The sequence below is a fragment of the Aethina tumida genome, chromosome 7, assembly GCF_024364675.1.
Source record: "Aethina tumida isolate Nest 87 chromosome 7, icAetTumi1.1, whole genome shotgun sequence".
Taxonomy (NCBI): domain Eukaryota; kingdom Metazoa; phylum Arthropoda; class Insecta; order Coleoptera; family Nitidulidae; genus Aethina; species Aethina tumida.
In genome coordinates, this window is record NC_065441.1 from 6,479,666 (window position 1) to 6,495,433 (window position 15,768).

Consider the following 15,768-nt stretch of genomic DNA (forward strand, 5'->3'; position numbering starts at 1 on the left):
ATATTGTCAGTAAAGGCAAATGGAATAAAGGTTCCAGCGTTTATCTTTAAAGAACCACATCCATCAACAACCAACCATTCAATAAATGCCTTTTTAGATAAGGCTTGCAATTAATATACTAGTAAGAAAATTCTCAAATTGTCTCTAACTTCCAAAAACTCTTTGGTGATTGACTGTACCCTTTAACTCTAAGAAACATATCCATCACAAACCATTTAACCACTAAATCTTCACAAAACCAAATAAAGTTGATAAAAGAATGTTGGAAATGTCTGTATTTATATTTTTGGCAAAGAAAATTTAAAAATATTGTCAGTAAAGGCAAATGGAATAAAGGTTCCAGCGTTTATCTTTAAAGAACCACATCCATCAACAACCAACCATTCAATAAATGCCTTTTTAGATAAGGCTTGCAATTAATATACTAGTAAGAAAATTCTCAAATTGTCTCTATCTTCCAAAAACTCTTTGGTGATTGACTGTACCCTTTAACTCTAAGAAACATATCCATCACAAACCATTTAACCACTAAATCTTCACAAAACCAAATAAAGTTGATAAAAGAATGTTGGAAATGTCTGTATTTATATTTTTGGCAAAGAAAATTTAAAAATATTGTCAGTAAAGGCAAATGGAATAAAGGTTCCAGCGTTTATGTTTAAAAAACCACATCCATCAACAACCAACCATTCAATAAATGCCTTTTTAGATAAGGCTTGCAATTAATATACTAGTAAGAAAATTCTCAAATTGTCTCTATCTTCCAAAAACTCTTTGGTGATTGACTGTACCCTTTAACTCTAAGAAACATATCCATCACAAACCATTTAACCACTAAATCTTCACAAAACCAAATAAAGTTGATAAAAGAATGTTGGAAATGTCTGTATTTATATTTTTGGCAAAGAAAATTTAAAAATATTGTCAGTAAAGGCAAATGGAATAAAGGTTCCAGCGTTTATCTTTAAAGAACCACATCCATCAACAACCAACCATTCAATAAATGCCTTTTTAGATAAGGCTTGCAATTAATATACTAGTAAGAAAATTCTCAAATTGTCTCTATCTTCCAAAAACTCTTTGGTGATTGACTGTACCCTTTAACTCTAAGAAACATATCCATCACAAACCATTTAACCACTAAATCTTCACAAAACCAAATAAAGTTGATAAAAGAATGTTGGAAATGTCTGTATTTATATTTTTGGCAAAGAAAATTTAAAAATATTGTCAGTAAAGGCAAATGGAATAAAGGTTCCAGCGTTTATCTTTAAAGAACCACATCCATCAACAACCAACCATTCAATAAATGCCTTTTTAGATAAGGCTTGCAATTAATATACTAGTAAGAAAATTCTCAAATTGTCTCTAACTTCCAAAAACTCTTTGGTGATTGACTGTACCCTTTAACTCTAAGAAACATATCCATCACAAACCATTTAACCACTAAATCTTCACAAAACCAAATAAAGTTGATAAAAGAATGTTGGAAATGTCTGTATTTATATTTTTGGCAAAGAAAATTTAAAAATATTGTCAGTAAAGGCAAATGGAATAAAGGTTCCAGCGTTTATCTTTAAAGAACCACATCCATCAACAACCAACCATTCAATAAATGCCTTTTTAGATAAGGCTTGCAATTAATATACTAGTAAGAAAATTCTCAAATTGTCTCTAACTTCCAAAAACTCTTTGGTGATTGACTGTACCCTTTAACTCTAAGAAACATATCCATCACAAACCATTTAACCACTAAATCTTCACAAAACCAAATAAAGTTGATAAAAGAATGTTGGAAATGTCTGTATTTATATTTTTGGCAAAGAAAATTTAAAAATATTGTCAGTAAAGGCAAATGGAATAAAGGTTCCAGCGTTTATCTTTAAAGAACCACATCCATCAACAACCAACCATTCAATAAATGCCTTTTTAGATAAGGCTTGCAATTAATATACTAGTAAGAAAATTCTCAAATTGTCTCTATCTTCCAAAAACTCTTTGGTGATTGACTGTACCCTTTAACTCTAAGAAACATATCCATCACAAACCATTTAACTACTAAATCTTCACAAAACCAAATAAAATTGATAAAAGAATGTGGGAAATGTCTGTATTTATATTTTTGGCAAAGAAAATTTAAAAATATTGTCAGTAAAGGCAAATGGAATAAAGGTTCCAGCGTTTATGTTTAAAAAACCACATCCATCAACAACCAACCATTCAATAAATGCCTTTTTAGATAAGGCTTGCAATTAATATACTAGTAAGAAAATTCTCAAATTGTCTCTAATTTCCAAAAATCTCTTTGGTGATTGATTATACCTTTCAACTCTAAGAAACATATCTATCAACAACCATTCAACTACTAAATCTTCTCAAAACCAAATGAAATTGATAAAAGAATGTGGGAAATGTCCGTATTTATATTTTTGGCAAAGAAAATTTAAAAATATTGTCAGTAAAGGCAAATGGAATAAAGCTTTCAGCGTTTATCTTTAAAGAACCACATCCATCAACAACCAACCATTCAATAAATGCCTTTTTAGATAATGCTTAAAATTAATATACTACTAAGAAAATCCTTCAATTGTTTATAACTTTCAAAAACTCTTTTTTGATTGACTGTATCCTTTAACTCTAAGAAACGTATCCATCACCAACCATTCAACAACTAAATCTTCACAAAATCAAATAAAATTGATAAAAAATGTGTGTAATTAATATACTAGTATATACTCCAATTGTTTCTAACTGCCAAAACTCTTTGCTGACTGACTGTACCCTTTAATTCAAAAAAACACATCCACCAATAAGCATTTAACTATTAAATCTAAGGAAATTTAAAGAAATTGTTAGCAAATGGACAAATAAACTTTAAAGTTCTTAGACTTCAAAGTACTCCAATTGTTTCTTATATCAAAAAATTCTTTGGTGATTAACTGCACCTTTTAACTCTAAAAATAAATTTATCAAGCAAACTTTGACTTCAAATACCAAAAACACAACTTTAAACTTCTTCCAATGCATTTACCGTTCCATTAGAAGTGTTTCAAAATAAAGATCGTTCGAGAGAGGATCATATAATATCTGTAAGGCTTTTTCTTGAACAGATGTTTTGTCGACTGCTAGACCCTAAACAACAGACAAAGTAAGAGTTGCCATAATTTCCATTCCGCAACTGATTCGCCAGTCATATCGCAACCAACCTACTCGACTGTTGATCATCACCACAATAAATAATCGACATCAAGCAAGATCCCATCGGACCGTTAAGCGATCGTAATCCCTGTTTTGACATTTCGTCCAACAGCCCGTGCCGTCATTCATTTTCCTGTAAACCGCGGTTTTTTCGCCTCGCGACCACCGCAACACCCCGCCAAAAGACCGACGCTGAACCGAATCGATACTCGGGCGCATCGTCGACGTTATTCGTCGGATCGCCCATGGAGGGCCGGCACTGCGAGGACCGCCCATCCGCACCGCCACGACGCCCTCTCGCGCCGATCGCCCAGACGCAAGTCCGGCCCCGAAACGGAACCGGCTTCTGCACGGCCAGTGTCCCGAAGTGGCGTAAAGCGACGGAACGCGAGACTCGACAGGGCGACCAAGAAAACAATGTAAACGTGAATCGTTCGAATCGAATCCGTGTTTAACGTTACCGCGATGTTAGTTCCGGCCGACATGCTGGCCGCCCAGTCCAAAATGCTGTACCAGATCAACAAATACTACGGGGAGAGGGTGCAGACCCGGATGGGGACGGTGGCGAAGACGATCAGGGAGGTGTGCAAAGTGGTGCAGGACGTGCTCAAAGAGGTGGAAGTGCAAGAACCCAGGTTTATTTCCAGTTTGACCGAGTGCAATGGTAGATACGAGGGTCTGGAGGTGATCTCGCCGACCGAATTCGAGGTAAATTGCCTTGGACGGGCCGAATTCACTCAAATTAACAAGTGCAACGCTGAATAAAACACATGTCGCCGTTGTTTACAGGTTGTCCTGTATTTGAACCAGATGGGGGTCTTTAATTTCGTGGACGACGGCACCCTGCCGGGCTGTGCGGTGCTCAAATTGAGCGATGGTAGGAAGAGGAGCATGTCGCTTTGGGTGGAATTCATCACTGCCTCCGGTTATTTATCGGCGAGGAAGATCAGGTCGAGATTTCAGACGTTGGTCGCACAGGCCTGTGACAAATGCAGCTACAGGGACTCGGTGAAGATGATCGCCGATACCACAGAAGTTAAATTGAGGATCCGGGAACGATTTATTGTGCAAATCACGCCGGCGTTCAAATGTTCAGGTAACGAGCTGCCTCCCCTTTAGGTTTACGTTTTTCGCTTTTTTTTGTTTCACATTTTACAATTCGTCACTTAGCCTTTTCTCCAGGTGTGTGGCCCAGAAGTGCTGCGCACTGGCCTTTGCCCCACATTCCCTGGCCGCATCCCAATCTGGTCGCCGAAGTCAAGACCGAAGGCTTCGACTTGCTTTCCAAAGAGAGCATCGCCGTGCAAGGGAAACAGTCCGCCATGGAAGGGGACGCTTGGGTCCTGTCCTTCTTGGAGGCCGAAAACCGACTGTTGCAAGGAGGTAAGCAGTCACACCCACTGCGGTTCCACAACAATCCAACACAACTCGAATTAGGTTGCAGAAGACGTTGCCTGAGCATCTTGAAAACTCTGCGGGACAGACACCTCGACCTCCCCGGCAACCCGGTGACCAGCTACCACTTGAAAACCCTCCTCCTGTACGAGTGCGAGAAGCACCCCAGAGAATGCGAGTGGGACGAGCAGTGCATCGGCGACCGGATCAACGGCATCTTTCTGCAGCTGATTTCGTGCCTCCAGTGCAGACGGTGTCCGCACTACTTCCTCCCCAATTTGGACCTGTTCAAGGGGAAGTCGCCGAGTGCGCTGGAGAACGCGGCCAAACAAGTTTGGAGACTAACACGGGAGATGCTGACCAACACGCGTTGCTTAGAAAAACTTTAAGACGATCTGATCTCTTTGTAATCATTCCCGACCGTACTATACATACCATACATGTAAAGGACAATTTTATTATCGACCTCGGTCGTAAAAGATTTCCCGTTTCACGATGTAGATGTGCCATAAAATTATAAAGTGTGTTTTATACGAGATTTAAGCTGAGTGGGTAGAAAAGATTTGTTGCTATTCGTGTAAATGTAAATATACGTGGCTGTTGAATGATCGTTTTGTTCAATCTCGTCCTTATTAATTAATTTACGTCTTGGAAGCGAGAATTGTTGTATATATGTAACTACTTATTATTTAAGTTGGAAAGACTGTTGTTTTGTTGATATTTAATGTTAATTATTATTTATTGGAATAAAGTGCCGCTTTATGTACACCTATGTTTTAATTAAACCATATCCACCCGATCTGAATGTTTAATGAGAACCCGGTTTTAATTAATTTAATAGTTTCAGATGAAATCTAATATTCGTTTGTGTCTCTATTATTTAACTAATGTGCATAATATCGTCGAACATAAAACAATGTGTGTATAATATAATTCATATGTTTTTTTAATTAATTAAGCAACTTTTTCTCTTAATTAGCTCATTTCTTTCGTTTTAAGCATACAATCTGCGTTATTTAATCAAGATAATTTTTGTTTATTGTTTAACTTTATAAATTTAGACAATTAAATATGTTTATTTTTAATTTTTAATTTATTTGATATGATTTGAAAATTTTCATGTTTAGAAAAAGGATTTTGTTTTAATATATTTGTAATTAATAAAAAAGATTCAAACAAAAAATCTCGTTGTCAAAAATTAAATTACAATAAAATAGTTAGATATACTGTAAAAAAGGACGAAAAGATTTATTAAACAAAAAAAATTAACATATATTCAATTGTTTTATATATAAATTCAATCGAGAAAAAAATTAAGCTGGCATAGCCAATTGAAAAATTAATCATAAAAGTTATTATTTATATTATATACTATTGACATATTTATAACATATCCAAATTTAACTATGATTTTTGAAAACTATATATTTATATCTTTTTTCTTATACTTTTTAATTATTAAGAAAAATTTGTAATATATCTAAAAATTATCTCAAATTTTTAAATTCATCTTTTTTCTTATAACTTTCTAAATTATTAATTAAAATTAAGTACTAATTAATATCACTTAAATTAAATATTAAATATTTAATATATATATATATATATATATATATATATATATATATATAATAAATTAATATATTTTTTTACTTTTTTTAATAAAAAATTAAGATCTTTTCTCTTGTAGATTTTTAAATTATTAACAAAATTTAATTAAAATTGACAATAATTTTTAATATAATTTTCATATATATTTTTTCTAATTTTATTTTTCAAAAGTAATCAAGAAATTAAAATATTTTAACATGTGGTTACTTAAATTATTAAGTAAAATTTGTAATATAACTAAAATTAATTAGAATTTTATATATATTTTATTAATTCCATTTTTCAAAATTATTCACGAAAAATTTGATTTTTTTCTTGTAATTTTCTAAATTATTAACTAAAATTTGTAATATAATTAAAATTAACTGTCATTTTTAATATAACTAATATATTAATTCTGTTTTTTCAGGATTAATAAAAGAATTAAGATATGTTGTTTTGTAATTTTTCATTATTAACTAAAGGTCAAAATTAATCAAAAAAATAAAATGTCTTTTTGCCTTGTACTTGTTTAAATTATTATGTAAAATTTGTAATATAACTAAAATTAATTAAGTTTTAAATGTAATTTGTATATATTTTATTAAGTCTATTTTACAAAACTATTCACAGAAAATTACGATTTTTTTCTTGTTATTCTTTAAATTATTAATCAAAATTTGTAATATAATTAAAATTAACATTTTTTAATATAACTAATATATATTTTTTTTTAATTCTGTTTTTCAGGATTATTAAAAGAATTATGAGGTATTTTGTTTTGTAATTTTTATTATTATCTAAAGGTTGTTTAAATTTTAGTTTTCAAAATCAATCAAAAAATTAAAATGTTTTTTTTGCCTTGTAGTTGTTTATTAAGTAAAATTTATAGTATAACTAAAATTAATCAAAACTTTTAATATAATTTATATATATTTTATTAATTCTAATTTTCAAAATTATTTACAAAAAATTATGATTTTTCCTTGTATTTGTTTAATTTAGTAAAATTTGTAATATAAATAAAACTAATTACAATTTTTAATATAATTAATTTATTTATTTTTAGTACTGTTTTTCAGGATTATTAAAAGAAATAAGATAATTTGTTTTGTAATTTTTATTATTAACTAAAAGTTGTAATCTAATTAAAATTAACTACACTTTTTAATAGAATTTTCAAATATTTAAATTTTTATAGTTGTTTAAATTATTAACTAAAATATATTTCATTAATTCTATTTTTCAAAATTATTCATTTTTCTCGTAATTCTCTAAATTATTATGTAAAATTTGTAATATAATTAATACATTTTTATTATATTAAAATTAACTATAATTTTCATGTTTCATATTTTTTTTTTAATTTTATTTTTCAAAATTAATTAAAAAATTAAATCATTAACTAAAATTTTTCGAAATTATTCATAGAAAATTATGATTTTTATATTTGTAATTTTTTACTCATTTTAATTTTATTTATCAAAATTAATCAAAAAATTAAAATTTATAAATTTTAATATATACCTATATTTTAATAATTCTATTTATTATTTATATGTTTTTTTTGTATTTTTTTTTTTTAATTATTAACTAAAATTTGTAAATTTAACTTAAATTAACATCAAAAAAAATCTTTATTTACATTTTATCATGGTGCTTATGATTTTTTCCCTTCTGACCTCCTAAAAGGGTAAATCCAGATTTTGTTATCCAGAAAAAAATAATAACTGGCAATTATCCGAAACGTTATAAAATACAAATGAAAGTGGAGTAACATAATTATTCTTGACATTTAAGGAACATAATCAATTACACCATTCCTTTAAATGGAATTATCTAATCAAGTTTCCAACGTTAATTAATAATAAAAATCATAAACCAATTCCGACAAGACATTAAATTAAACAGTTTCTAACGATATCGACATGAACACACTCCACCAAAAAAAAAAACAAACGTACAAAATCGAATAAAGATGCCATAACCATTTCGACTGGTATGTTCCCAACAATTTAATCTAAAGTGGGCAGCGTAGATTTGTTGTTTTGAATCGTGTTGATCATTTTAATGTGTTTTCGGTCCCGGTTCGAAATTAATTTACATCTTTGTACACGAATTAAGAGAAACCGCGTTTAAAATTTATTGCCACTTTTCGCCCGTTTCGGCGTTAATTTATTTTTATGAATTACGGAACGGCGTCTGGTGAATTTTTTTCTGTATTCAAAACGTCCGCGCCCGAATCGTTAAGATCGGGATTCTGTTAATAGACGGATGGTTTTGTTTAGATCTTATCGCCGCCAATTAAATGTGTGTTTTTTATGTGAAAATGGCCGGACGTAAATTTTAGTTTTGTGTTAATCGGTGTAACATTGTTGCATTGTTATTTAACGTAGAGACGGAATGAATATTTATAATTTGGGCTGTTTTATCGGCAGCTGTTTCCATTTTCTAGCCGACGAAAAAACTTTTAATTACCGTGATAGTGAAATCTCTAGGAAATAATTTAAGGAGACACCATTAAATTTATACTTTGCGTTTTATTAACGAAGGTGACGGCAGCTGATAATAGGCACGTTCTGAAAAATTATACAAAAAGAAACAAGGAATAAACATTGAAAAACAAACGGGATTAAATAATTCATGAATGCATTTGAATTGATGACAAGGAATGTACTTTGAAGGCAATTGATATCTGAATTGAAAATTAATTAGTTTATTTATCTAAAATAATATTTTACTGTGAAAATTCTCATCATAGAGGTGTAAATTTAAAATCTAATGAAAGCTCCTGATTAGTATAAATACAATTTTTTATTTGGGATTCGATAGTTAATTTGTAAAAACTGGTTGCAAATCATTGTGTTTAATTGACGTATTCAACATTTATTATAAGAATTCGATCCTACACACAAAATCAGTTTTATTGATTAATAAATTTTTTGTTGTTTACGATTAAATGATAAAAAAATATTTAATTTATAATCCATAAATATTACTTAATAAAAATTAGGTTTAAAAAATAAAATATTACAAGAAATTTAAATTTGTAAAAACTATTATAATATTACTTTAAATAATTACTTAAGATTGTGTCAAATATTTAATAGTTAAGATAATGAAATGATCTTGATAAAAAACTTTATATCGTTTAATTGGAATAAATAATATATTTATTTATTATACGTAACATAAGTACAATAATTAGTTGGAAAATTTCAATAATTAATAGTTTATAAATAAAATATCACACGATTATTAAAAATATTAAGATATATAAAATTTATATATATTAATATTATATATATATATATTAATATTATATATATATTATATATATATATATATATAATATATATATATATATAATATATATATATATATATATATATATATATATATATATATATATATATATCTATTTAATAATTAAAATTTTACAAATAAAATACAAAACAAACTTACTTTAAATAATTAGTTAGAAAAAAAATATTATAATCTTAATATTATTGTACAAAATTCTTAAAAGTTCGTAATTTAATATAATAAAAAAACTATATATATTTTATTTCAATTTTAAATTTAGACATTTTAGACAAGTTAAAAAAATATTTTAAAAAATTAAAAAATCATCTACTATAAAGATTAAAAAAATTAACTTCAGCAATATAAAAGCATTAAATTTTAAAAACATTTATAATTTAAATAAGAAAAACTCAAAAAATATTCAGAAAATACTTTAAAAAATGTGTAATTTGACATATTTAAAGTAAAAATTATATGAAATGATAATATTTATAAATAGAAAAACTGTATCAAATTTATTTAAAGAACAAACTTGTTAAATTTTAATTAATAAACATAAAAAATGAATATTTCGAATAATTTTGGAAATTACAAGTTGGTATGATAAAAATTTTAATATTTTTGATTGTTATAAAGAGACATAAAAAAAAATAAATAAATAATAAATTTGTAAATTAATTATAAATTCACTTAATAATATTATTTATACTTTATATGTACAAAATATTTGTATATAAAATATAAAAATTATTTTAATAATTAAAAATTTGCAAATGTAAATAATATTAATATTAATATTAATGTAAAAAATTCTTAAAAATTGGTAGTTTAATATAATTTCAATTTGAAATTTTAATATTTTAAAGTTAAAAAAAATATTTTTTAAAATTAAAAAATCATCTGTTATTTAACATAAAAATTATATAAAATAATAATAATATTTATAAATAGAAAAATTGTAACAAAATTTATTTAAATAACAGAATTGATAAATTTTAATGGATATTTTGAACAATTTTGGAAATTATTATAAACTGGTATGATAAAACATTTAATATTTTGTTGGTTGTTATAAAGAGACAATAAATGTGAAATTTGTAAAAGAATTATAAATATACTATTAAAAATTATAAAAAGTAAATAGTATTAATGAATTGATTTAAGAAAAACGACAACGGTATTAAAAATAATACTTTAATGGGTAAAACTAACAACCAAAATAAATATTATATAGTATTTGGAAATAATGTAGATGGAATAACCATTTTTAATTATGAGAAGACATCTTTTAGAAAATAAACGTCTTAATTGGAAAGTACTGCCTTAAAAGAACAAAAATTTAGAAAAAAATTTCCTTATGTAATTTTTAAATGACAATCAAAGGATTTGTTTGACGTAGAAAATACTACAATAAGAAACAAAAAAATATATGTAGTTTTTGAGAAATATATATTAATTGAACGTTTGAATTAGATAGGGAAAATTTATGATCATGATATAACGAGTTAACATCATTGAGTTTTTAAAAAATTAACCCTTTAATGATAAAATAAGCTTCTCATCAAAAAAAAGTCAATAAACACCCCAGAAAAACATCCACTGAACACTTTCACTATCCCCGAAAAAAGCCTCAAACACACCCTCAAAACCATCCCATGGGCACAGACCAGCTTCGCATCCAAAAACCACCTAGGAAATCCATCCTCTCGGCCCGGTATACAATATATCTCGTCCGGATCCCCTTGACTTATGTTCGTACAGGCCGGACGGGCAATAAAACTCTCCCCGGCACCCCTTCACAGTGAGGCACGGCGCGGGACGGGAGGAGGAAGCACGACGCACGCGATATAACTCAACCCGTCGCGCCAACCGATTGGACGGCAACGCGAGGCGGAGCCTGGCCTCCAGGCCGCGCCCCTCGCGCAAACCGTGCGCGAGGGTGGGGAACGTCACTTCACCTGGCCGCGCGAGTTCCGTCTCTATTTCACGTCGACGAAGCGCACGTAGCGCCACAATCGAACCGGCACCGCAATCGATCATACACATTGGTACCTCACGGGTTTCACGTTTTTCGTTCTCCTTTTTTATTATTTTCATTCAGTCATTTTTCCAATCCGGCCGCGTCTGGCCTCTTCTCAGCCGCCGTTTGCGGTCGCGGATGTGTGAGTGAAAAGCGGCGGTGCCTGTGATGTCAATCTGAACGGGATCCGAATCCCCCACCCCCGACGTACGGTCAAACGCGTCGCGAGCCGCAGATTGAATTGACTTTTCTTCGGTCCGGGATAAATCCAAATCAGTTCATATGAAACTTCACGCGATAAAAAGTCTGAGCGACGATTATCCCGCGAACAACAACATCGGCGACACATCACTGACGCCAACCAACACGATGCTGGTGCCGCCGGACATGCTCCAAGCCCAATCGAAGATGGTCTATCAGCTCAACAAGTACTACACCGAAAAAGTGCAGTCGCGCAAGCTGCAAATCAGCAAGACGATACAGGAGGTGTGCCGCGTCGTGCAGGACGTGCTCAAGGAGGTCGAGGTGCAGGAGCCGCGGTTCATCTCCAGCCTCACCGACTACAACGGCCGTTACGACGGCTTGGAGGTCATCAGTCCGGTGGAGTTCGAAGTGGTGATCTACCTGAACCAGATGGGAGTGTTGAATTTTGTTGACGATGGCAGTTTGCCCGGTTGTGCCGTGTTGAAGTTGTCCGACGGCAGGAAACGTTCGATGTCTTTATGGGTATGAGATGCCAAACAATAAACTGTCACCTCTCCTCCTAATCCTTCACCAAAACTCTCCAATGGTATCAACAACTGCAGCTTATGACCAGTCAGTCAAATTTAACACCTTTTGATCAATTTAACTGAGAAGTAAATTGAATATTTTCTTTCCATTCAAATTTTGTTTAGTTTTCAATTCGATTATATTGAATATTTGTCAAACTGTTTCAATGATTTGACTCTTCCTTAAACAAAAATCTTCTTAAAAATATTCTGGTCCAAACAATAAAGTGTCACCTCATCTTCCTTATCCTTCAGCAAAACTTTTTGATGGAACCAACAAATACAGCTTATAACCAGTCAAATTTATTACTTTTTGATCAAATTAACTGAGAAATAAATTGGACACATAATATTTACTTAAGTTTTTAATTTGACTATATTAAATATTTGTCAAGCTGTTTAAATAATTTGACCCTTCCTTAAACAAAAATCTGCTTAAGCATATACGGGTCAACACAATAAACTTTCATCTCATCTTCTTTATCCTTCAGCAAACCTCTTTGTTGAAACCAAGAGATCTAGTTATATAATCAGTTAAATAAATCATATTTATTTAAATTATTAGAGCTTTTTGTTGATAATTGAATTCAGTTTTTTCACTTGTTTTCCACACTTCTCTAATTACCTAAGTATACCATTCTCATAAATAATAATATATTTCAATTTACTAATTTTAAATATTTCTTTAGTTATAATGAAGCCACTTCTTCTACTTCTCTGTTTTTATTGGTTCAGTTATTCTCATTATTTCCTACATTTACCCAATTGTTCTTATACTGATTTTGTTTCTTCTCTTGTGACTAGCTCTTTAGAGAGTTTTTAAGCACAATCAAGACATTTTGTTTTTCTTCTTTCCAATCCTCATCCGAATCTTGATCAGGAAGATCAGTTTCTGTTTGTATTGTTTCACTTTGTTTGCTTTCTTATGATTTTACTCATTTTGGACAGTCAGTTTAAGAGCTTTTAAACATAACCAAGACAATTTCTTATTTCTGGTTTCCTATACATTAAAGAACCAATACATATTGTTTTTTTATCTGCTGACTAAATCCGTCTTCTGACGTCTTTCTGTCGTAAACTTTACTTGTCCACTTCTGATCTTATTCATTTTGGACAGTCATTCTGTGAGTTTTTGAGTTCAATCAAGATAATTTAGTTTTCCTTGTTTCCAAAAATATTCTTTTGAAGTTTCCTCTTTGCAAATTGAATTTAACTTTACTGTGATGCCTTCTTCCTCCTCTAACTTAGTTCCTCTTGGTTTCAGGTGGAGTTCATCACGGCCAGCGGCTACCTGTCGGCCCGCAAGATGCGCTCGCGCTTCCAGACGCTGGTGGCCCAGGCGTGCGACAAGTGCAGTTACCGGGACGTGGTGAAAATGATCGCCGACACCACGGAAGTGAAGCTGCGCATCCGCGAACGTTTCATAGTGCAAATAACGCCGGCATTCAAGTGTGCCGGCCTTTGGCCGAGGTCCGCAGCCCACTGGCCGCTGCCCCAAATACCGTGGCCGCATCCCAATCTGGTGGTCGAAGTGAAGACCGAGGGCTTCGATCTGCTGAGCAAGGAGTGCATCGCCTTGCAAGGCAAGCAGTCGGCCATGGAGGGCGACGCCTGGGTGCTCTCCTTCTTGGAGGCGGAAAATAGATTGTTGCAAGGTGGTAAGTCCAACCGTGAACCGACTTGAATTTCGTACTCATTGCGGCGTTGTATTGTTAGGTTGCAGGAGGAGGTGTTTGAGCATACTGAAGACTTTGAGGGACAGACACCTGGACCTGCCGGGGAATCCTGTTACTTCGTATCACATGAAGACGTTGCTGTTGTACGAATGCGAGAAACACCCGCGCGAAACGGAATGGGAGGAGTCGTGCATCGCCGACAGGATCAACGGCATCTTCCTGCAACTGATCTCGTGTCTGCAGTGCAAACGTTGCCCGCACTATTTCCTGCCCAACTTGGATCTGTTCAAGGGGAAGTCGCCGAGTGCGTTGGAGAACGCTTCGAAACAAGTATGGAGACTGACCAGGGAGATGCTGACCAACTCCAGGTGTTTCGATAAGTTATAGTGTAGTGAGTGTTCGAGGAACACCTATTGGAATGTGATCTTAGTGCAAACAAAGTTTATTTATTTATGTTGGCGGCGTTTAACGTCCGGGACACAATTATCAAGATTACTATTATACTAAAAATCAAAAGGTACTGTAAATATGGATAACTGTGTGAGTGTTTCTTTTTTAATGTTGTTCACTACGAATTATATTTAAGTTGTGTGTACTTATTATACTACTTGTCGTATCGACATATTGTTGCATATAAACGATTTATTTTTTAACACATTTTCTTTTTCTCAAGCCTTTCCAGTTCCTTACAAAACAGTGTAAAAAGAAATCAACGTAAAACATTGAAATTAAATCAATATCTGTGATTATTAGATTGTAGACTGTTTTCGAATATTTATGGTTACATTTTTGTAATTACCTGTGCTATTTTTGTATATTTATAATTTCAGAATTTATAATAAAAGTGCGTTCAAAATCACGACCGCCTTTTCCTTTTCACCCGTTTTCCTCATTTATTCAAATTAATAATTCTACAATTAAATTGATTTAAATTACCCCTTTAGAAAATATTTTATATTTTTAAGAATATATTGAGATTGAAACATAATAAATAATTAAGAATAAATTTATTAAATATGAAAAATATTTAATCCACAATTATATTAAGTTAACTAGAATTAATTAGAATTAAATGTCATATTTATAGAAAAAAACAAGAAATTAGTTATTTAATTCAACTGATTTATTAAATAAAAACTAAATATGAAAATTTTATATGCTTAATATAGTTTTAAGGTTAAAAAATTGAACTAATCAAACAATAAATTATTAATAAAATTACTAAATATAAAAAAATATTTAATCTATAATTGTATTGTTTTGAAATAAATTTAATCGAACTACCCTATTAGAAAAAAATTATATTTATATATAATAAAAACTAAATATATAAATTTCTATATATTTAAAATAGTTTTAAGATTGAAAAATGATCCAACAAAACAATTAATTATAAATAAAATTATTAAATATAAAAAAAAATATTTAATCTATAATTGTAATGATTTGAAATAAATTTAAACAAACTACCCTATTAGAAAATATCATATTTATAGAGAATACAAGAAATTACTTGTTTCATTAAACTAATTTACTAAACAAAAAATAAATATGTAAATTCTATATGTTTAAAATAGTTATAAGATTAAAAAATTGATCTAACCAAACAATAATTTATAAATAAAATTACTAAATATAAAAAAATATTTATTTTATAATTGTAATGATTTGAAATAAATTTGAGTAAACTACCCTGTGAGAAAATATTAAATTTATAGAAAAAACAAGAAACTAGATGTTTAATTCAACTGATTCATTAAATAACAACTAAATATGTAAATTATATATATTTAAAAAAATTTTAAGATTAAAA

The 15,768-nt window shown here is 30.3% G+C and overlaps 3 protein-coding genes across 8 annotated transcripts in view; 2 read left to right on the forward strand and 1 right to left on the reverse strand.

Annotated features, from left to right (window-relative positions):
• Positions 1-15,768, reverse strand: part of LOC109605407 (neurobeachin) — a 285,559-nt gene that overhangs the window by 31,077 nt on the left and 238,714 nt on the right. The gene's annotated exons all lie outside the window — the stretch shown is intronic.
• On the forward strand, positions 3,538-5,359 carry LOC109606090 (protein mab-21-like). 4 transcript variants are annotated; one of them, XM_049969632.1, is made up of 4 exons: positions 3,538-3,906; positions 3,988-4,294; positions 4,369-4,581; positions 4,636-5,359. In XM_049969632.1, the coding sequence occupies exons 1-4, from the start codon at positions 3,664-3,666 to the stop codon at positions 4,980-4,982; spliced, it is 1,110 nt and encodes a 369-aa protein (XP_049825589.1). In that variant the 5' UTR covers positions 3,538-3,663; the 3' UTR covers positions 4,983-5,359. The 4 variants fall into 4 exon arrangements, with proteins under 4 accessions (XP_049825589.1, XP_019878220.2, XP_049825587.1 ...); XM_020022661.2 differs by having other exon boundaries at positions 4,381-4,581; XM_049969630.1 differs by having other exon boundaries at positions 4,369-5,359.
• Positions 11,505-14,608, forward strand: LOC109605894 (protein mab-21). Of its 2 annotated transcripts, none has more exons than XM_020022489.2 (3): positions 11,505-12,235; positions 13,544-13,937; positions 13,996-14,608. In XM_020022489.2, the coding sequence occupies exons 1-3, from the start codon at positions 11,792-11,794 to the stop codon at positions 14,340-14,342; spliced, it is 1,185 nt and encodes a 394-aa protein (XP_019878048.2). In that variant the 5' UTR covers positions 11,505-11,791; the 3' UTR covers positions 14,343-14,608. The 2 variants fall into 2 exon arrangements, with proteins under 2 accessions (XP_019878048.2, XP_049825586.1); XM_049969629.1 differs by having other exon boundaries at positions 13,544-13,934.